General features: G+C 34.3%; 1 protein-coding gene across 2 annotated transcripts in view; it reads left to right on the plus strand.

Annotated features, from left to right (window-relative positions):
* Positions 1–22,765, plus strand: part of LOC149780249 (hemicentin-1-like) — a 118,476-nt gene that overhangs the window by 42,869 nt on the left and 52,842 nt on the right. For both annotated transcript variants that reach the window (XM_089937033.1, XM_089937034.1), the window contains exons 13-21: positions 189–286; positions 2,298–2,468; positions 6,387–6,557; positions 11,251–11,421; positions 12,501–12,671; positions 15,988–16,158; positions 18,968–19,132; positions 20,445–20,594; positions 21,899–22,036. In XM_089937033.1, the coding sequence (XP_089793159.1) occupies positions 189–286; positions 2,298–2,468; positions 6,387–6,557; positions 11,251–11,421; positions 12,501–12,671; positions 15,988–16,158; positions 18,968–19,132; positions 20,445–20,594; positions 21,899–22,036 (1,406 nt within the window). The remainder of the gene's footprint in view (positions 1–188; positions 287–2,297; positions 2,469–6,386; positions 6,558–11,250; positions 11,422–12,500; positions 12,672–15,987; positions 16,159–18,967; positions 19,133–20,444; positions 20,595–21,898; positions 22,037–22,765) is intronic.

Genomic DNA, 22,765 nt, shown 5'->3' on the forward strand with positions numbered 1-22,765 from the left:
ATACACAGACATCAAACATCAAATTTTTATTTCAATTCTTTTGTTTAAAAGAAAAATACCTGCATTTTATGACAAGAAACTTTAATTTACGATATCCTTGGAATCATAATCTAGGGTAAGAACTTACAAAGGCTTTTTCTTCCTCATGAAAATGTTGTGCTATTTTATTGCCTATGTGTTTCATACAGAATTGCTGCAGCCCAGCTTTCAGACAGTAAGACATACAGATGTTTGGCCAGTAACAACCTTGGGAAAACATTTGTAGAGGCTAACATCACTGTTGTGGGTAATGTATATGTGTTGTCTCACCTGCAATAGCAGATAATGAAACTTAAATATTACTCTTTGGTTGAGGGTTAGGGTTGTGACAACATTAAGATTTTGTCTGAAGTCCATGTTATACTGATTTTGGAAGCTGTCATTGAGGAAGCTACATGACTGTTTAATCATTAAAAGTATAGCACATGTATAAGCATTACTACTAAAGTCTTGGTATCTGCATGGAAAAATGTTTGCTAACCTGACCTTAAGGCCATATGACCTTATGGTATGGCCCTGCATCGAGTGTGTTTTATCCATTGTGTTATACCTTCCAGTTTAAATGTATCAAAAACCACATAATTACTTTTAATCAAAATTTAGCAGATAGTGTTCTGACAGGAAGGGCTCCGATGTTTCAACAAATGCTGCTAATTTGTCATTAAATATTGCCACTATTACCATCATTATAAAGAAAAAACGAAATGACTTCTTCACAAAGAAAACCACAACTAGCTGGTATCTAAAACTTTACCAAATTTTATCACACTATGGCATTAAAGGCTTTCATGTTTATATAAATTCTACCAATCTACCATTGAATGTAATGCTGTTACAAAAAATATCAACACCTTTCAGTAGCTCTTCTTCAAACAGAAATGTACCAAATTTAATGGAAAGCACTCTAGCATGACGGGTTTTAAAATTTCTACAAGTGAAATTTGTAACATCAAATAGGGCTACTATTACTAAAAATTGGAAAACATTTTAACAAATTATTCTCAAAAACTGTTAAATTGTATTATCAATTTATTCTCTAAAACTCTCGTTACCAATTTAAAATGTAATTTTTTAATGATGAGAAAAGTGGATCTCCAAATATTTACCATTTTAGTATCTGTTTGATTATCTCTCATATCTCTCTCTATCAATACCATAGATTATAGTCCAAATATCTCTCCATCCACACTGTTGATTATAGTATATATATATATATATATATATATATATATATATATATCCACTCCACAGATTATGGTCCATATATCTCTTCATCCACACTGTTGATTATAGTCTATATATATATATATATATATATATATATATATATATATATATATATATATATATATATATATATATATATATCCACTTCACAGATTATGGTCCATATATCTATCCATCCACACTGTTGATTATAGTCCATATATCTCTTCATCCACACTGTTGATTATGGTCCATATATCTCTTCATCCACACTGTTGATTATGGTCCATATATCTATATATCCACTCCACAGATTATAGTCCATATATCTCTTCATCCACACTGTTGATTATGGTCTATTTATCTCTCCATCCACACTGTTGATTATGGTCCATAATATCTATCCATCCACACCACAGATTATGGTCCATATATCTATATATCCACTCCACAGATTATAGTCCATATATCCATTCATCCACACTTTAGATTATAGTCCATATATATATATCCATCCACACCACAGAGTTTGGTCCAAATATCTCTCCATCCACACTGTAGATTTATGTTCTATATATCTCTCCATCCACACTGTAGATTTATGTTCTATATAAATATCTCTCCATCCACAGTGTAGATTATGGTCCATGTACATTTTTTTAATTAAGCTCAGTGTTAATGTACATGTATTTTACATTCAAGCCAACTGGTCAAGGAAGAAAATATATTAATTAAAATATTAACTAAATTTGCAAATCAGACATAAATATTCTTATTTTTTTCAGCAGACTCTAATTTTGATTTTTGTTCTATTATTAATTTGAATGTAGGTTTTCCATTAAATAGAACATGCTTACAAATCAGCATTCAATATTTTTCAGTATTTAGCATTTCATACATCATGGTCAATATAAAACTTGTCATATATGATATTTTTACATTTAGCCTTTTATCTTTACCTCTCAAATTTGAATTCTTCAAAACACAATTTCTGAACAAAATTATTATTAAATTTATTCATATTATCCAGTATTTTCTATTTCTTTCTACAGTGCATGGATCCTGGTCAGAATGGTCTTCCTTTGGAAAGTGCAGTTTGACCTGTGGTCAAGGAGTGCAGCAGAGGACACGCTCATGTGAGAACCCAGAACCAGTCAATGGAGGCAGGTCTTGTATTGGGGAGTCAGTGGAGCAGAGACCTTGCAGTGTCAGACAATGCCCAGGTACAGCTTTACTGTCCCAGCAATTCTTTTGCAGCATACTTCTAAAGTTTATGAAAATTTGTTTAAAAGTGTTTTCAATGCTATAAAAGTCAACGAACATCAGGAGAAACATCCTGGAAAGTGGAATATTAGTTTTGAATATTTACAACTAAAGATGGATGCATATAGGAATGATCATCTCCATCCATCTACCTCCTTCCATCTGGTACCCAGTCTGAGTTCTTGATGATTGCCAGGAAACTTGATAAATATTGTGCTCATCACCTGAAAATAGGGCTACTGACAAATCATTATGCTTCTTCAAGTTATATAAGAGTTATAGCCTTTTTTCATGCAGCAGACAAAATCCTGGTTCACATTTTTCAGTGGATCACAATGAAACTGGGTAAAAGTAATGGCCATCATCAATATGTATTGTTCTCCTGCAAGTTTTGTTTGAGTTATTTCCCTTTTTTAGTGGATAACAGAATCTGTTGAGTGTAACTAGTCATGCAGTATTTTGTTTTGTTGATTACTGTGTAACTAGGTACATATTATAGTCATCATCTAGAAATCACATATCAGTATTATTGGAGTTATTGCCCCTTTTGTCCTTTGGCATTATGCGATGCAATAATCATCTGAAAGCAAATTGTCTTGTAGTTTTCTTTTAATGGATTTATGTGAAACATGGTAAATATTATGTACACAAACAACTAATTCAGTTTTATTAATTAATGAAGCATTAATAATTGACTAAATTACTCTACACCTTGCAGAAAATTACCGACCAGTTTCCCTTACATCAGTTGCATGTAAACTTCTTGAACATAATTTGTAAGCTGTATCTTCTTAACCACTTAAACAAAAAATAATATTCTAACTAAAGTGAGCCACGGCTTTAGACCGGGGTACTCCTGTGAAACCCAACTCCTCACAACAATGCATGACCTACTTCAAAACAGTGACAAAGGATCACAAACTAACTTGGTGATATTTGACTTTTCAAAAGCATTTGTTCCTGTACCCCATCATAGATTGCAGTTAAAGTTGGAAAACTATAAAATCATTGGGCCACTACACTATTGGCTAGAGAATTACTTGACAAAGTGAGACATGCAGGTGGTAATGGATGGAGATATCTGACCAAGAAAGCAAACACTACACTAGCATTACTACAAAAAATCTCAGACACTGTCCACAGACATGTAAATGAACTGCCTATCTAGCAATAGTCAGATCTGTGTTAGAATATGGTTGTGTTGTCTGGGATCTGTACTACATTAAGGATGTTGATAGAATCAAGAAGGTTCAACACCAGGCAGCAAGATTTATATCTGGTGACTTCAAAACCAGAGAAGCAGGATGCGTCACCAAAATGCTAACTAACCTGGGTCTACCAACACTCTAAGACAGGTGCAGTAGGATTCGTTTGATAAATCTCTATAAAGTAGTTGAGGGGTTAGTTTTTAAAACCATTAACCCTTTACCTCATGCAAGCGTCTTTGGACACCTCTACTCCGTTTTCATGGAAGCACCTTTTGACGCCTCCATTCACATAGAAGCGCCTTTTGACGCCTGCTGTAAACATCAGCCATTTTATGCCAGTTTTTCAAGGCACCACCTTGGTCACTGTTTATGCAGTGGTTGATACCTGTTATTTAAATTAACTGGATCATAATCTCTACTCTCCAAATTGGCGGTTGCGGATTTCATTCTGTATGTACAAAGTTTTCCTGATTAGAATCACAGCTATGAAAGATTAAATAACTTAGGTAAAGGCTCTGATATTGATGTAGGCAGCAATTAGATTTTATAAATTATCAAATTCAGATGACTTAGTGATGTAGATGTAGACGAAAAACTTGTAAATTTGAAGTATGAGAAATGGCAGCTACGGTTGGTCATGTGGCCTCACTGACATGACTGTGAATGAGTTCTCTCAAGATTTTAAAGCAAAAAGAAAATTCTTCTGTGAAAAATAATTACACAGCTATAACAATCGGACTTTACTCTTAAATTTTTCCAAGCATAATAGATGTGTACCAAAAATGTAAAATGGTTAAAATTGCTGTTAAACGTAACATACACTACACTGCTTAACAGTTAGGCCTATGCATATGGAATCGTATAGGTAACAGGTGTTCTATTTATAGCGCGCTGCACTTTGTAACTATGCTCTATGAGGTAAAGGGTTAAGACAAAAATGCCAGATTAAAGCCAGATCTTTTCCAAATTTTCAAAGTAAAATCATTGTAGAAAAACTACTATCATATAATAGTAGATGTTTTGTAATTGAGCAATGTAGAAAATAACAATTTAGAAATTCTTTCTTTGTAAAAACAATTGTGGACTGGAAATCATCTGAGTGATAGCTTTGTGAGCACGAATCAGTGGAGAGCTTCAAAACAGCTCTTTAACAATACTGCTTACTTTCTAGTTGGCTCTCTCTTCTAGTGCAAATTTATGCCATAACTGGCCCTGCACTGTACACATTCAGATTCCACTGCAAATTTATGCTGTAACTGGCTCTGCACTGTACACATTCAGATTCTGGTGCAAATTTATGCGTAAATGGCCATGTACTGTATACATTCAGATTCCGATAATGCTCATTAGTGTTGACAAACATAACATGGAAAAGATCTTCTGAGGAAGCTTACACTCAAAACTGAAAAATTACACATTCAGATTCAGATTCCAGTGCAAATTTATGCCATAACTGGCCCTGCACTGTACACATTCAGATTCTGGTACAAATTTATGCAATAACTGGCTCTGCACTGTACACATTCCAGTGCAAATTTATGCTATAACTGGCCCTGCAGTGTACACATTCAGATTATGGTGCAAATTTATGCCATGACTGGCTCTGCACTGTACACATTCAGATTATGGTGCAAATTTATGCCATAACTGGCCCTGCACTGTACACATTCAGATTCTGGTGCAAATTTATGCCATAACTGGCCCTGCACTGTACACATTCAGATTCTGGTACAAATTTATGCCATAACTGGCTCTGCACTGTACACATTCCAGTGCAAATTTATGCTATAACTGGCCCTGCAGTGTACACATTCAGATTATGGTGCAAATTTATGCCATGACTGGCTCTGCACTGTACACATTCAGATTACGGTGTAAATTTATGCCATAACTGGCCCTGCACTGTACACATTCAATTTCCAGTGCAAATTTATGCCATAACTGGCCCTGCACTGTTCACATTCAGATTCTGGTGCAAATTTATGCCATAACTGGCCCTGCACTGTACACATTCAGATTGAGATTCAGATTCATTGAAAAGTCCAAAGTTTTGGACACAAAGGTGGCAGTAGCTACATGTAAAATCTGCTGAAAATATTAGAGTATTTAAGAACAGATATCATGAGCATGTATGTGTTTCTAACAGATAATGGAATTTAGTATTTTAATACTAAACATGTTAAAATAAACACTAATTATTGCTATCTTCATATAACGTGCATTGTTGTACTCTCCTTAAGAGGGCCTCAAGAGAGAATAATCCTTGACTAATGAGTCACCCTCTATAAATAAAGCATTATTATTATTATTATTATTAGCTTTGTTTATAGTTTTAGATACAACACAGAATTATGCCAGAGTAAAAGTGGATCTTTCTTTGAAACTCTGGTGTGACATTATATGTCATTCTGAATTTTGTTGTAGTACTGTTTTGTTGTGAAATTTTTAAAAAATTTTTTCTGTATCCTGATTACAACTTTGGACTCCAATTTGTGAATGTGTTTTGTGAATATAAATATTGATTTTTATACATGAAAGTAGAATGTGACTGTGAGAGTCAAGAAACAATTTCAGACTCCCTTTACACCAGGGGCCTAATTCAAATTCAAAATCCTGATAATAATTTATATTCATTGAATATTGTTTTTACAATTTCTTTTGTCCTGCCAGTTGATGGTCAGTGGGGTAACTGGTTGCCATGGGAAGAATGCAGTACCACATGTGGTCCTGGTCAGAGAATTAGGAACCGTCACTGTGATAACCCAGCACCGCAATTGGGTGGGCAGTCATGTATTGGCCTTAGCACAGAGATGACTGTCTGTAATGTACGACCATGTCCAGGTGAGTTACCCTTTGGATCCCTGGAAAGCACATTGGTAATGTAACAACTCTTAACATCCCTGACACCAGTGTCTGTTAGGGTTAGTGAACACCCATCCAGGTTTGCTGGGACTTTTATTTGATGGTTAGTCTTGTGGTTGCCTTAACTTAAGGTGCCACTTCATGCAAACATCTTGATGTAATTTTTCAGACAGTTGACATAAAATTGGGAGAACAAAAATAACTTAATCTAAATTTTCATGCTTTCTTTTCTATGAATGCCTGATAGTCTTAGGTAAAACCTCCAAGAATTACTGGATTTCTTGTCTTCACAAACTGTGGTATAATTTTCCTCCTATGTCAGACTCAAAATCCAAGGGTCAAAAGTTCAACAGCCCCCAGGCCATCAGGTTGGCTTTCTCATTGTTTTTGGGAAGGGTGCCTAGATTCCATTACTTTGGCTTGTCAATGACATGTTGAAATTAAAAACCTACCAGCCAGCCTTTAGTTATTTATGTGATAATATTAGATAAATTATACAATTTCTTAGTGTTCAGCAATAACAACAACAATAATAGCAATGATAATAATAACTCTGCTTGTAGTAGTAACTGTTATGTTAACAGCAGAATGCATAACTATAATCAAATAGAATAGTTATGCACAGACAGTTTTTGGAAGTGTTTTTTGCCTATAAAATGGGGTACTTTAAATGTATTAGTCAGTGGTCACAATTTGATAAGTATAAAAAAGCATTTTCTTCTGAGATGTAAATAAGTGTTATTTCTACTTGGATACAAGTATTCAGTTCCAAAGTATTTATTATTTCAAGTGCATATTATTGAACATCAACTACAGATAAGCTTAAATAGAGTTCAGAAATTGGTGGAAGAAAATGGATTTAAATTTTTTAAATCTTAAACTGTTTACATCCACTTTAACAAATTAGATCATATTCAAACAACTCTACCTTTTTTTGGAGTAAATTCAGTCTCCATGAAGGAAGAGAAACCTATTGTAGCTATGCAAAAATTACAGTTTTCTTGTTCCTGTTGTGGAGGAAATCAGATTTTAGGCTTTATTTTCATCTGTAAAACATCTTTCCTTCCCCATACACCTCTTCCTTGGAAACTCACACACATCATGGAACAAAAACATAGACTGCACTGTAAACTAGGGCATAAATTACTGAGGGACTTCCAAAAAATAAGTGATCCATCCCAGCTAGACATCAAGCAAACCATGGGAAGTGGGTTGGTGTGTTGGTTAAATGTACTGTTTAATGGCTGGTAACTCATGCATCAAGAATACTTGTCAATAAAGCACTTTTTGTAATGAAGTTGTTTATTATTCTATATAAATTACATCTATTTTCAAGCTGTACAACATCTGAAAGATCATTAAAATTATTCCAACTGGTTTCAAACAACATTCACATTTACATGAGAACATTTGTGTATTATGTCATTGCTTTTTGTTGTTGTTGATTATTCTGATTTCCTGCTGCATAAATGGCTACAAAGTTTAAAACAGAGAATCTATGAAATACAGACCAGAATAACTATTGATACACCACAGAACAAGATTCCTTTTTCCAAAAACTAGTGACATTTATGTAGAGAAACAATTGTCTATGTCAAAGCTAAATTTTGAATTGCTGAATTAGTAAAATATTAGTGATACTTTTCCTCAACTTGAGGATATCTCAAAGTGCCAATTCAGGAATTTTCTGAAACTTGCTTCTCCACAATGACCATAATCTGAAACAAGGCTCTTTATTTGACAAAGTATTCATCGCTATCTTTGATAACATTTATGAATGATAGGTTACCTGAAGTTAGTTTAATGATATTATGTACACAGTAATATTTATAACTGTGTTTAATTGATCAATTGGAATGAGTTCAACCGATATATGAACAAGGCTGCTAAATCTTGTCAATGTAGAATTTGCATGCCTTTAAACTTTTCTTTTATTCAGCCTCCTGTATTTGATAAAAAGACACATTAACATGATAATACAAAGGAGGTCAGCTTCTAATTCAGTGCAACCTTACAACAAATACTTCCATAAGTCAGATAACAAAACACCATTGGACTCAATTAAGATCTCAGCAAAATACATGTGAACATAGTGTCTCAGTCAATTGACACATTTTATGTTTGAATACAAGAGAGAACATTGCATTTATGATGATTGCACTTAGACCAAACTTAAAGACAGAACTAAAACACAAATTTTGTTGATAAAAAATGATTTAATTGATATTATTTATTAAAGTAATGCCTCCAGCAGGCGTGACATTTTTATTGATCAAAATTTCATTGAATATTGTTATTTACGGTGTACTAAGAAGGTCGATTTGGAAGAACTTGCGACAAAATATATGACTTCTCATTACAAGTTGATAATTTCATCATGTTGATTAAAATGTCCAGGTCCAATCTACCGTTTTCAACAATAAAACAAACACGATATCAATGTTTCATTTATCAATTTTGATCACAATTTTCTTCAAGTTCAACAAATAGGGCTAATTTTTTAATTAATTTCTAGATTAAAAAATGGAGTCCATGCCAACCCACTATTAGAAGTGGGGTTTGTGAGTTATTATGGTGTGAGTTATTGGTTATTGAGCAAGTGGTGTATTGACAAATGTCAAAGCCCTCAATATAATACAATTCATGCTAAGCAAAGATTGGGGAGCAGATGGGAAGACCGCACTCAAGTTATGCAGGTTATCAGTAAGTGGAGTGGCATCCAAGTCTTCATGCCAGATTTTTGATTTGATACACAATCAGGAATTTTTACTTTGTTTGGGCACATTTAGAATTCCTCTTCAGAATCATCTGTCATGAGGCCAATGAACCATCATTTTACCTCATGCCAATGAATCATCACTTTACCTCAGGCCAATGAACCCATCACTTTACCTCAAGCCAATAAACTGTCACTTTATCTAAGGCCATTGAACCATCACTGTATCTCAGGCCTATGAACCATCACTTTACCTCATGCCAATGAAACATCACTGTATCTCATGCCAATGAAACATCACTTTACCTCATGACAATGAACCATCACTGTATCTCAGTCCAATGAACCATCACTTTATCTCAGGCCAATGAACCATCATTGTATCTCAGGCCAATGAACCATCACTTTACCTCAGGCCAATGAACCATCACTGTATTTCATGCTAATGAAACATCACTTTACCTCAGGCGAATGAACCATCATTGTATCTCAGGCCAATGAGCCATCACTTTATCCCAGGCCTATGAACCATCACTTTACCTCAGACCTATGAACCATGACTGTATACCAGGCAAATGAACCATCACTGTATCTCAAGCCAATAAACAATCACTTTACCTCAGGCCAATAAACAATCACTTTACCTCAGGCCAATGAACCATCACTTTACATCAGGCCAATGAACCGTAGACTTTACCTCAGGCCAATGAACCATCACTTTACCTCAGGCCAATGAACCATCACTGTATCTCAGGCCAATGAACCATCACTGTATCTCAGGCCAATAAGCAATCACTTTACCTCAGGCCAATGAGCCATCACTTTACTTCATGCCAATGAAACATCACTTTATCTCATGCCAATGAAACATAACTTTACCTCATGACAATGAACCATTACTGTATCTAAGTCCAATGAACCATCACTTTACTTCAGTCCAATGAACCATCACTTTACCTCAGGCCAATGAGCCATCACTTTACCTCATGCCAATGAACCATCACTGTATCTCAGGCCAATGAACCATCACTGTATCTCAGGCCAATGAACCATCACTTTTCCTCAAGCCAATGAGCCATCACTTTACCTCATGCCAACAAGCCATCAGTTTACCTCATGCCAATGAACCATCACTTTACCTCAGGCCAATGAACCATCACTGTATTTCATGCTAATGAAACATCACTTTACCTTCAACCAAATGAACCATCACTGTATTTCATGCTAATGAAACATCGCTTTACCTCAGCCAAATGAACCATCACTGTATCTCAGGCCAATGAGCCATCACTTTATCCCAGGTCTATGAACCATCACTTTACCTCAGGCCAATCAACCATCACTGTATCTCAGGCCAATGAATCATCACTTTACCTCAGGCCAATAAACCATCACTTTACTTTAAATATTTACTGCAGAAACTACAACCACACTCAAAGTTTTGAACAATTTGGATACTTTAAAAAAAATATTCAACATCATCACTTTCCATACTACAAGCCTTGCACAATGTTAAATCTAATAACTCCTCATTATCCCAGATACAACAGATGTGTGATATGCTCATACAGCCTGAAAAATGTATTTTGTACTGTTGGTTACAAAGTAGCATCAGTATGAGCATAAAATGTAAATGCAAATAAAGCAGCCAAAGCTACCCTGCACTTTCCCACTTTTTGAGGAATGTGGTATATATAACAAATTTTGACCAGATGTGTTTAGGATTTTATATGTGTTACCGTTAACTTTTATTTTATTAAACATTTACTAAATTTTGGCATCTCTATCATTGTTGGACTCCATGCATGCCTATATTTGGAAGGGTTTATCTTCCTTGGGCTTTTGTACAATTCTTAATTTTTTTACATTTTTCAAATTTTACTTTTAGTTAGCATTGTATATTCAGTGATGTGTGTTAAGGCTGCTTATTATCTCTTGATATCTTTTATTATTCAGTTAATGGATCATGGAGTGCCTGGTTGCCATGGCAACCTTGTAGTCAGACTTGTGGCAAGGGTCTCCAGGAGCGAATAAGAAGATGTGACTCCCCACGACCTGAACATGGTGGTCAGGAATGTGATGGGGCTGGTGTAGAGAAACAGAACTGTAAATTGAAGGAATGTGCAGGTGGGAATCATGTTATTGTTAGCACCTCCTCTAGACAATTAAGCAACAGCAAAACAAATTGCAGACTCAGGGATAGATCCAGGATTGTTTCAGAGAGGATTGAAATTAAGAAAGGGTGGTTTATTGTGTAGAGGGAGGTATAATTGCACAGTAGGGGGCTTGACATTCAAAGGCATAATTGTGCTGTAAGGACTTGACATTCAAAGACATAATTGGGCTGTAAGGGATTAACATTGAAAGGCATAATAGTGCTGTAAGGGCTTAACACTGAAAGGCATAATTGTGCTGTAAGGGTTTACCATTGAAAGGCATAACTGTGCAGAAATGGTTTGACACTGAAAGGCAAATTTCCATAGGGCTTGACATTGAAAGGCATAATTACATACCTGACATTGAAAGGCATACAGGCATCTTTGCACAGTAAAGGGCTTGACATTGAAAGGCATAACTGCATACCTGACATTGAAAGGCATACAGGCATCTTTGCACAGTAAAGGGCTTGACACTGAAAGGCATAATTGCACAGTATAAAGTTATTTCAGTAGTTTTGCATAGCTATAGTCATTCATATACTTATATATATATATATATATATATATATATATATATATATATATATATATATATATATATATATAATAATGGAAAAGGTTTCCTTTGCTTTGCTTCTTGTCATAAAATAATTTTTATTCTAATGTATTCATATGTAACATACATTGTTTGACTGGTCAAATATAATCAATAATCAGAAATGTTGATGGTATTTTAACACTTTTATTCCCTCAGATGAAGAGTTGAAATTGCAACAATTAATGCTTTGGTATTCTGTACATATTTTATTTAAAATGTGTCACCCAAAGAAAACAGTATCAAAATCTGAGTATTTCAGGATTTTAGCCTGAATATGAGTATTGCTGATGGCATCAGTTTGCATCAATTCAGCCATTTATCAGTGTCGTCAGAATTAAAATAAATATACATTAAACATTTTATTAGGACTGGTCAAACATGTATTTCACAAAACTCTGTGTAATTCATTCATCAGAAACCCATAATTATTTAGATTCCTTTATTTGCAGTGGATGGGAACTGGGGTGGGTGGGGAGAGTGGGCTAGATGTTCACTGTCCTGTGGTGGGGGAATAAGATCACGACTCCGGAATTGCAACAACCCAGGGCCAGAGCATGGAGGGCTGTTTTGTCTTGGCACTGATACACAGACTGACTACTGTAACAGTGAGCCATGTCCAAGTAAGTCTTTTGTCTAATCTATACAGACTGACTACTGTAACAGTGAGCCATGTCCAAGTAAGTCTTTTGTCTAATCTATACAGATTGACTACTGTAACAGTGAGCCACGTCCAAGTAAGTCTTTTGTCTAATCTATACAGACTGACTACTGAAACAGTGAGACAATTCCAGCTAAGTATTTTGTCTAATCAATACAGAGATATCAACAATTCCAGATTTGTATTGCAAACTTAATGTAAAAATTCTGGATTCCAAATTATATTGATGAAATCTGGAAAATAAAAATGTTATTGGAAAATATTCTTTAAATGAGTTTTCCATGTTGACATAGGTAAGGGTAGAGTACTTCAGCACCAATATCTTAATCTGGTTTCTATAACAGAATGTAAACATATAACACAGATTGTAAACATATAACACAGAATGTAAACATATAACACAGATTGTAAACATATAACACAAAATGTAAATAACAAAACATCAGATTGAAAATGGGTGAAAACTATGGTAGCAGAGCAAAAGAGAAGAAAAAGATAAAGGTAACTTATGAACAAAAACTAATTGCATTGGCAAAATGTTGGAAGAATTCAAGGCTCAGGAATTGGAGGACTGGATAAACCATATTTCTCCTCATTGGACCTTAATTGGTCCTGACTGTATACAGGTATGTATTAATTCATAAGAAGACACATGTAAACAAATTTTGACTTTGAAAGAATGTTTCATCCATTCCAGACAGGTTGATAGAATGTGTTATCCATTCAAAACAGAGTGAAAGATTGTGTCATCCATTCCAAACAGGTGGAAAGAATGTGTCATCCATTTCAGACAGGTTGAATAATAATAATAATAATAATATTAAAGACTTTATGTAACAAGATAACCGGGTTGGATTTGGGATTTGCAACTGAACACTTTTGATGGTGATACAAATATAATATGCATGTATAAGATCCAAATATTGGACAAATTAACATAATCCACACAAACCTAATAATACAACAGATGAAAATACAAATGAATGACCTTACACAGTACAAGGACAAAGGTGAATGATTCACAGTAATTTCACATGATGAAAAGAATGATGTGTTTTACTCAAATAGTAAAAATGAATTCACTCATATAGTGAAAAATGAGGTATTTTATCCAAATAGTAAAATGATGAAAACAAAGAGACAGATATCCTACAGAATATCTTTACAATCCCAAAGACACTGGGTATTACAAACCCCAAAATTAGCCCATGGCTAAAAGATTACATGTATGGAGTTATACGCTCCATCACCAGCACACTTGGCTACCAGTCACACTACCAGTCACACTGGTCAATCAAGCAGTCAGTATTCCAGGTAGTCGCTGACCACCATTCAATTCCTTGGTCAATCAAGCAATCAGCACCCACCAATCAGTCAGCAATGCCCGATCACCTGCTACTCGACCAGCAACACTGTTCACTCAGCTCTACGGCTGCTATGGTTAAGCTTTACAGCTGCTTTGGTCAACTTCTATGGTTAGCTCTACAGCTGGTACTCCGTCAACTCCAATCAGCTGAAAATACATCTAACACTATGTACTACACATGACATGGGTAGATACAATAAAAGTAATAATGTTATATACAGTAAGCTGTACAGATTACATTGTCAGCACAATAACTACATAACAATAAACAGGTTCAGAAGTGAACCTACCCATGCCTGACAAGAATAATACAGTACTAAATGTTTCTTAAAAACGTAACTTTATAATGCTAATATAAAACTCTTGCTAAGTCACAAACAAGAATAGAAAATATTTGCATTATACTATGTAAGCTGAAGCTACATAGAAAATATACAAAAATAAATGTGGTAGTACAATAGTTATAACTTGTACACAATAAATTAATAAATAACTCACATACCTCTACAGCTGAAGATGTGCAAAACCTTAAGTAGACCACTCACTGAAAAAACATTCTGTAATGTGTAGATTTAGTCTTACAATTTATACACAAACGAAGCAGCCATACATTATCTGTGTGCTGGAAGTATTTGGTTTTTCCCTTCAAAAGCGCTTTGTACATGCGGCATACAATGAACTGAACTCACTGTTTTTAAATATTGTACAATATATGTAAATCACCCTTGGGTATCGTTGTACATAAAAAACAAAACCTGAGTACATTTATTTAATAAATAAAAGAATTTATACAATTCCGTGACACTTTAATTAGAGAATGTAACTTCTATCTGTTATGTACAATATATAAGTATATACAACATGATGTGAAGAATTCGGCTTGATACTAAATAATTAAGTGACTTAAAAATCAAAGCATCAAGCCCGGAACATATATAAAAGAACATGTCATCCATTCCAGACAGGTTGAAAGAATATGTCATCCATTCCAAACAGGATGAAAGATTGCATGACTCATTACAGGCAAGTTGAAAGAATGTGTCATCCATTTCAGACAGGTTAAAAGAATATGTTATCCATTTCAGACAGTTTGAAAGAATGTGTTACCCATTCCAGAAGGTTGCCTGGATTCTGAAATATTGATGCTAGGATTCCTGATAAGCTTGGATTTGCATCTCTGTATATACATCCTGTAAATGGTACAATGTACAATGAAGTTTTGATACCTGTACAATCTACAATGAAGTTTTGATACCTGTACAATCTACAATGAAGTTTTGATACATGTACAATATACGATGAAGTTTTTGGTACATGTACAATGCACAATGATGTTTTGGTACATGTACAATGTACAATGAAGTTTTGGTACATGTCTACTGTATAATGAAGAACTGGTACATGTACAATGTACAATGAAGTTTTGGTACATGTACAATGTACAATGAAGTTTTGGTACATGTACAATGTACACTGAAGTTTTGGTACATGTATAATGGGTTCGAGTCTCGGATTTGGCCAATGTGGGCATGTGAGAAAGTTTGCCAGTAGCTTCTCATGGGTCAGTGTTTTTTACCCAGGTTCTTCCTCCACCATTAATACTGGCTGCCATGTATAGCCTATTGTATGCTGAGAAATGGTGTTAAACCCCACAACAACAACATGTACAATGCACACTAAGATACCTCAGTATACCATTTTTAATGCCTCCACATAACTTTGTCATTGTTATTTATTTTGACATGTTATGCTCATTAGAATGATTTATTTCATGTGTGCATGTGACTCTGGAAACCCAAATGAGAGTATATTAAATTTAGAGTTTTGTAATAGTTAAATTTGATTTCATTATATGCCTTTAAAGTTTATATGAAATATCCTACATAAAAGAGATTTTTTCAATGCATTTCAGTTCATGGTAACTGGTCTCCTTGGGGAGACTGGGGTGAATGTTCAGCCAGCTGTAATGGAGGGTTACGTAAAAGATTTCGCACCTGCTCAAACCCTTCTCCAAGCAATAATGGCAGATCATGCATTGGTCCTGGGGAAGATTCAGAACCATGTAATCCCCTTGCTTGTCCAGGTATTTTTAAATTTTATTAAAAACAGCCAATCGGCTCCTTCTTCTGTCACCATGACAAGATACAGTGTTCATCATTTTGTAATTTATTCCATAGTGTTACCCATGTCTTTACTTCTCATAATGTTACCTGTTTCTTTCTATCTCATAGTACCTCCCATGTCTGCCCATCCCATAGTACCACCCATGTTTGTCCATCCTATAGTATTACCCATGTCTGTCAATCCCAAATTATTACCCATGCCTCTCCACCCCATAGTATTACCCATGTTTCTCTATCCCAAAGTATTACCCAAGTCTCCCCATCTTACCCATGTCTGTCAATTGCATAGTATTACCCATGTCTGTCCATCCCATATTATTAACCATGTCTGTCCATCCCATAGTATTACCCACCAAAACACTACCATGTCTGTCCATCCCAAGGTACTACCCATGACTGTTCATCCCATAGTATTACTCATGTCTGTCCATCCCAAAGTATTACTTAGGTCTGTCCATCCCATTCATGTTTCATTGTATCTGTCACACATTTCATTTCTGCTTAAACAAATTTGAATGACTTTATTCTTAGCAAATTGGGTGTAATGATTTTCATCTAGAAGACCCACTTAAGTTTGGTCTTCAGCACTTTCAGACAAATTTAAGTGGAGTTATGGCCCTTGTGACTTGAAACTTTGCCATCCAACTCTGTCATACTGGCATATGTGTTACATTTCTCATTCCATATTTTCACTGGACACCAAGGAGACAAAGAATTTGAATAAATTCATTACGTCTAGAAAAAAAAATCCACAAATAGCTTTTCTGTAATATCTTTTGGTTATGTTTTTGAGAAATATTATAATTGTTTAGGAAGAAAAACTCAGCTTTTTTTAATGATAACAATAGTTTTAATAATCTTTTAAAATAATATGTTTGATTGTCATTTACTTCTAAGTGATTGGTGATTAGTTATTAGATTAATTTATCCAAATGGTGTCTGACTTTTCTAATGTCTTTCAATAGATGTTAATGAATCCTATTTCCAAAGAATTCTTAAAAAGAAAGCAATGGAGCACATTTAATTATGGTACAAAATTCCTGGGTAATATTTCTTATGTTATCATTAATTTATCAAGCAACATTCTCCTTCAGAAACATAGTCTTAAAGGGTATAATAATAACAATAATAATAATAATGATAATAATAATAATAAAGACTTTATTTAGAGAAGGTAACTCAGTTAGTTACAGAACCAATCTACCTTGAGGCCTTATATCTGTTATGTATAAAATACACAGTATATACAACATGATGTGAAGAATCTTGCTTGACACTTAAATAATTAAGTGATTTTAAAAATCAAAGTATGAAACCTGGAATTTATGCACAGGCATCTGTGAAAACATAAACATATATAAAATATAAAATATCATCACGCATTGAAAAATTCAACTGTGAAAATGATGCAAAATTACAGAAAAGCAGGTGGTATTTGTTGTACTAGAACTGTTCAGTTGTCTAAAGATTTTATCCATATGAGACATTGATTATAAAAAGATGAAATGCTAGGAGCCTGCCTTAGGTCACAGTGGACCCGTATATTGAGAACATTTTTTAAATAATTCCTTCTTTGGCCTTGGTATAATGCAATTTTTAATTTACGGGTGTGAATGATGAATGAATCTGGACTGAATTTCAACCAGATGTGATGATAGAAAATTTACTAGATTATTATATAATAAGTGTTCATTTTCAATTCAAATGTAATAAAATATTTTGTTAAAATCCACAACGTAGAAGTTGAGAGGTCTATGGTCATTCTTGTAACTACTGTGCCAGAGGAAGAAACACAGTGGTTGACTATAGCATTCATGGCAAGAAACCTATTAATTATCATCATATTCATCATGAGTCCTATTAATTATCATCATATTAATAAGTCCTATTAATTATCATAATATTCGTAAGTCCTATTAATTATCATCATATTCATAAGTCCTATTAATTATCATAATATTCATAAGTCCTATTAATTATCATCATATTCATAAGTTCTATTAATTATCATTATATTAATAAGTCCATTTAATTATCATACTATTCATAAGTCCTATTAATTATCATCATATTCATAAGTCCTATTAATTATCATCATATTCATAAGTCTGACTAATTATCATCATATTCATAAGTCCTATTAATTATCATACTATTCATAAGTCCTATTAGTTATTATCATATTCATAAGTCCTATTAATTATCATACTATTCATAAGTCCTATTAATTATCATACTATTCATAAGTCCTATTAATTATTATCATATTCATAAGTCCTATTAAGTATCATCATATTAATAAGTCCTATTAATTATCATAATATTCATAAGTCATATTAATTATCATCATATTCATAAGTCCTATTAATTGGTGGTGAAAATATCAAATGGTATGACTGGTACCAGTATCACACATTAAACAAGTACCTTTTTATTTCATATAGAAGAGTTAAGGTTTCTCAAGACTTGTAGCATTATTAAGATTTGTTTTAGGGGAATGTTGTTGATTGACAAGGTCTCAATGGTTGGAAGTTTGAAAATCTGTTTGAAATATTTTTATGATAACAACAGTTGGCAAAATTATGAGGAAAACAATAATTGACCAGTACTGACGTTCACTTTGTTTACCCATTTATAGGAAGTCTCTGGCATCTCATTGTATCTCTTCTAATCATAATTTCTTATAACAGTAGAACAAAATTATTTTAAAAATTTAAACATACATTCAAGGAATGTTTCAGAAATTAAAGTTGTAATTAAACTTTGCAGTTGATGGTCGCTGGGGCCCATGGTCAGATTGGTCAGTTTGCTCAAAAACATGTGACACAGGAGCACAGCAACGAATCCGAACCTGTCAGCAGCCGGTCTCAGGAGGGAGATTATGCCTGGGGGATGCCACACAGGTCAAGAGGTGTTCACTTGGACCGTGCCATAGTAAGTATTCTCAGTGTGAGTGTTGTTGTGGATGGTGAGTAGCAATGGTTGTGATGGTTTACAGTCAGTTTTGTGACACAACAGAGTCAGCAGTGAAGGCTGTTGCAGGAGTGAGACTGTCAACTCTCTGTAAGGTTATGGTTCCTGATTGTCTGCCCTTGGTTTCTTAGCATTACTTCACCAAAAACTGTTGCCTTTCATCTGATTTTAAAGAATTCAGGGTTTACACAAACATTCCCACACATTTTGTCATTATTCTTGTAAAAAGATGCCAAAGTATTTAAAAAGCAGGTGTAGGTGAGTGTATGTGTTCATGATACGTAGGTTTATTTCCTCTGAATATATTGTGAAAAATCAATGATGCATGTATGCCAAATGGACAGTTGACCTTTCAACTCTGAATACATTTGGATGTAAAAATGTCAGCTTATTAAATATAAAAAAGAAATTACCATATATAAGTAGGTTGCCATGGTAAGAAAATGTTAATCTTGACCACAGAGCAATATGTTAATCTTGCTATTTCATCAGTTTGTTGATGCAACAACTTTTCATTTGCAGTGCACTGGTTATATATCTAGTCCCCTAGCAACCATGTTTGTGTCACAAAATGCCTTTTTGATAATTAGAATTGAAAAAATTCATATTTTTCCCCACATTATGATTTAAAACATTCAATGATAGAACAGAAACACACATGCAGATGAATCAAGACTCCTTCCTCGCTCCTCAAATCATATGTACTTCATTTAGAATTGACACAACTCAGTTCATTCCAGGCCAAAGGGAAAAGTTGTTGCAATGATCATTCATTCACAAATTTCTCTAAAATTCTCTAAATTTCAATCTTTAGTAGACCAAAAGTGATGTCATGTGTGCGACTAAGTTCAAATTTTAATGGGCTGAGTTATGTGTGCATTATTATTGTTGTTGTGTACTGATGAATCTGCACTTGTGTATTTAGTTTGGAATACAGCATAAATTCACTTACTTGTTTCTTGTAGGGTATTTTTGTTCATATAATTAAACCTTAGGTAGAATAAGAAGATGAGTATCTAACATAAAGGTTACTGCATTTGTACGGGAAAATGTGAACATGTTTTGTTGGATATACTGCACTCCCAGTATCCATCTGAACAAAATTATTCATATTTTGCCATACAAATGCAACAGCCTGTAAATATATCATATTAAATTCTTAATTGTATTGTCATAATGTACATTTTTCATCAGTATGAATACAAATCTGTGATTCTTTTGCTGATTTTCCATACACATATGAAAATATTCAAAAGAACACCATTATTTTCAGAAATCCCAAGAATTGCAGAGGGAAATCTGGTTGGGTATATCAACAACATTGACATCCCAGCCTCCACATTTAGAGCAGATGCAGCACCCCTCCCTGACAGAAGTGCCACACATGTTAATGCCACAATTAGGAATGTTCCAAGAGATGTGGGTAAGATACCTATGTAGTCTGCACTAATGTAAGTGCTCTTTGCTTGGATCAAAATGGTCACTGGTCATTTGTCTAATATTTTATTTTTGAAAGTCACACTTTTACATTTATAATAGATAAAAAAAGATAATAGCATGGGGGCGCTCACCAGTTATTATGTACTTTTGAGAGAGTGACATAAGTAAGGTGAAGTTGTTTGCATTTAAAACATGCACATTGGAGAGAATGTTGGCATACCTGTATGCCACTTTAATGTAATGTGGCTGACATTTCTTTGGATATTGTACTTTTCTTTTGGAAATTATACATGATCTAAGCACCCTGCTAACTTATATGACTACTCCCTTGTGCTAAAAAGTTCAACCTGAATTAGTCTAAAGTGCACTATCTGTAGCAGCTATTAAATTTGGGAAAATTAATTTTGCCAGACTAAACAATACCAGCTTCTGAAAGTGCAATGAATGAATTACCGAATATATAAAATGTCAAAAAAGTAATTTACCTATGAAGTTCACGAAGTAAAAATGACAAAGTGGAGCTAGCACATTTTTGAAAGGTGCACATCTGGAGTAAGGCCAAGCTGTATACTCTATAACCCATATTACATCCATCAATCATACACCAAACTAAATGGAATTAAAGGTTCTTTGAACTATACCTAAGATATGCAAGGTCTTTTTTAAATAGCCAGTATAACCAGTGAGGAAAACCAGTGAAATTCCTTTTCTTTAAAATTGTAACCCTATGCAAAATACAAAACTGTAGAGCACCACCTTAATAGTTAGAGATTGCTGTGTATGTTCTTACAGCTCAGAAAAATTGTCTAAAAAAAAGAATAGTATTCAACAGAGCAAGTTACATAAAGAGTGAGATATGCACAGAGCAAGATACGCTTAGCAAGATACATACAGACCAGGATACATACAGAGAAAGATACATGCAGAGCGAGATACTTACGGAGTGAGATACTTACAGAGTGAGATACTTTCAGAGTGAGATACATACAAAGCAAGATATGTACAGAGTGAGATACATATAGATGCTATTTTAAACAGTAATTAAAAATTTTCCAAGATGCTTTTGGTCAGGAATTTTCTACAATTTTGTTTTTATAATCAATTTAAAAATATAAAATCTTTACCAAATGATGAAAATAAATCTTCCACGTTTACAGGAGAATTTAAAAGTGAAACCGTTTCTAAGTGAATACATGAACAAATCACAAAATACAAAAGGTAATATCAAACAGATGCTAGAATAGCTTCATATGATACTTTATTAACATGACATTTTTATATTCTCAGTACGTCATTTCCGGAACTTGATCTCAGTTCTGAACCCAGTATATTGGACCACTGCTACAGAAGTGGATGGAGCCTACAATGGATTTAGTCTTACCAAAGGGGAATTCACCAGAGAAGTACAAGTAGAGTTCACTACAGGTATACATAAAAACTAATAAGCCTTTGTTAATGCCAGAAATGAATGGATTAGTACTTTATTAAGTATACCAAGACAGATCATTATTACATGCCAGCACAATAACTGATAATCAATTGAGGACAACACATGGAAAAGGAAGGCAAAAGAAGCAATTGAAATATGACAGCAGAGGCCAGCACTAAACAGGGATGAGTGGCTTGAATTACCACCCATCTACACCCGTCTCATTGTATCATGTGACCATTATTAAGTCATGTGATGAACAGTACTTGCTGATGAAGTCAGTGTGATATAGCACAAAATTTGGAACTCAAAGATATTTATGCTCTGAGTAAGGGAAAATTCTGATAATCATTATTCAATGAGTTTCATAAATTTGGGGTCCATGTTACAGATCTCCCCCTCAGCCCTCTGTCCAGTCTACAGGTATTAGATGGGCAGTGAAAGGTCTCCCCCTTTCCATTCTACAGTTATTAGATGGGCAGAGAAAGGTCTCCCCCTCTGTATATTCTACAGGTATTAGATGGACAGTGAAAGGTCTCCCCTCTGTTCATTCAACAGGTATTAGATGGACAGTGAAAGGTCCCCCCTCTGTCCATTCTACAGGTATTAGATGGGCAGTGAAAGGTCTCTCCCTCTGTCCATTCTACAGGTATTAGATGGACAGTGAAAGGTCCCCCCTCTGTCCATTCTACAGGTATTAGATGGGCAGTGAAAGGTCTACCCCT

The sequence above is a fragment of the Sinohyriopsis cumingii genome, chromosome 16 (genome assembly GCF_028554795.1).
Source record: "Sinohyriopsis cumingii isolate HCF-2022 chromosome 16, ASM2855479v2, whole genome shotgun sequence".
Classification (NCBI taxonomy): domain Eukaryota; kingdom Metazoa; phylum Mollusca; class Bivalvia; order Unionida; family Unionidae; genus Sinohyriopsis; species Sinohyriopsis cumingii.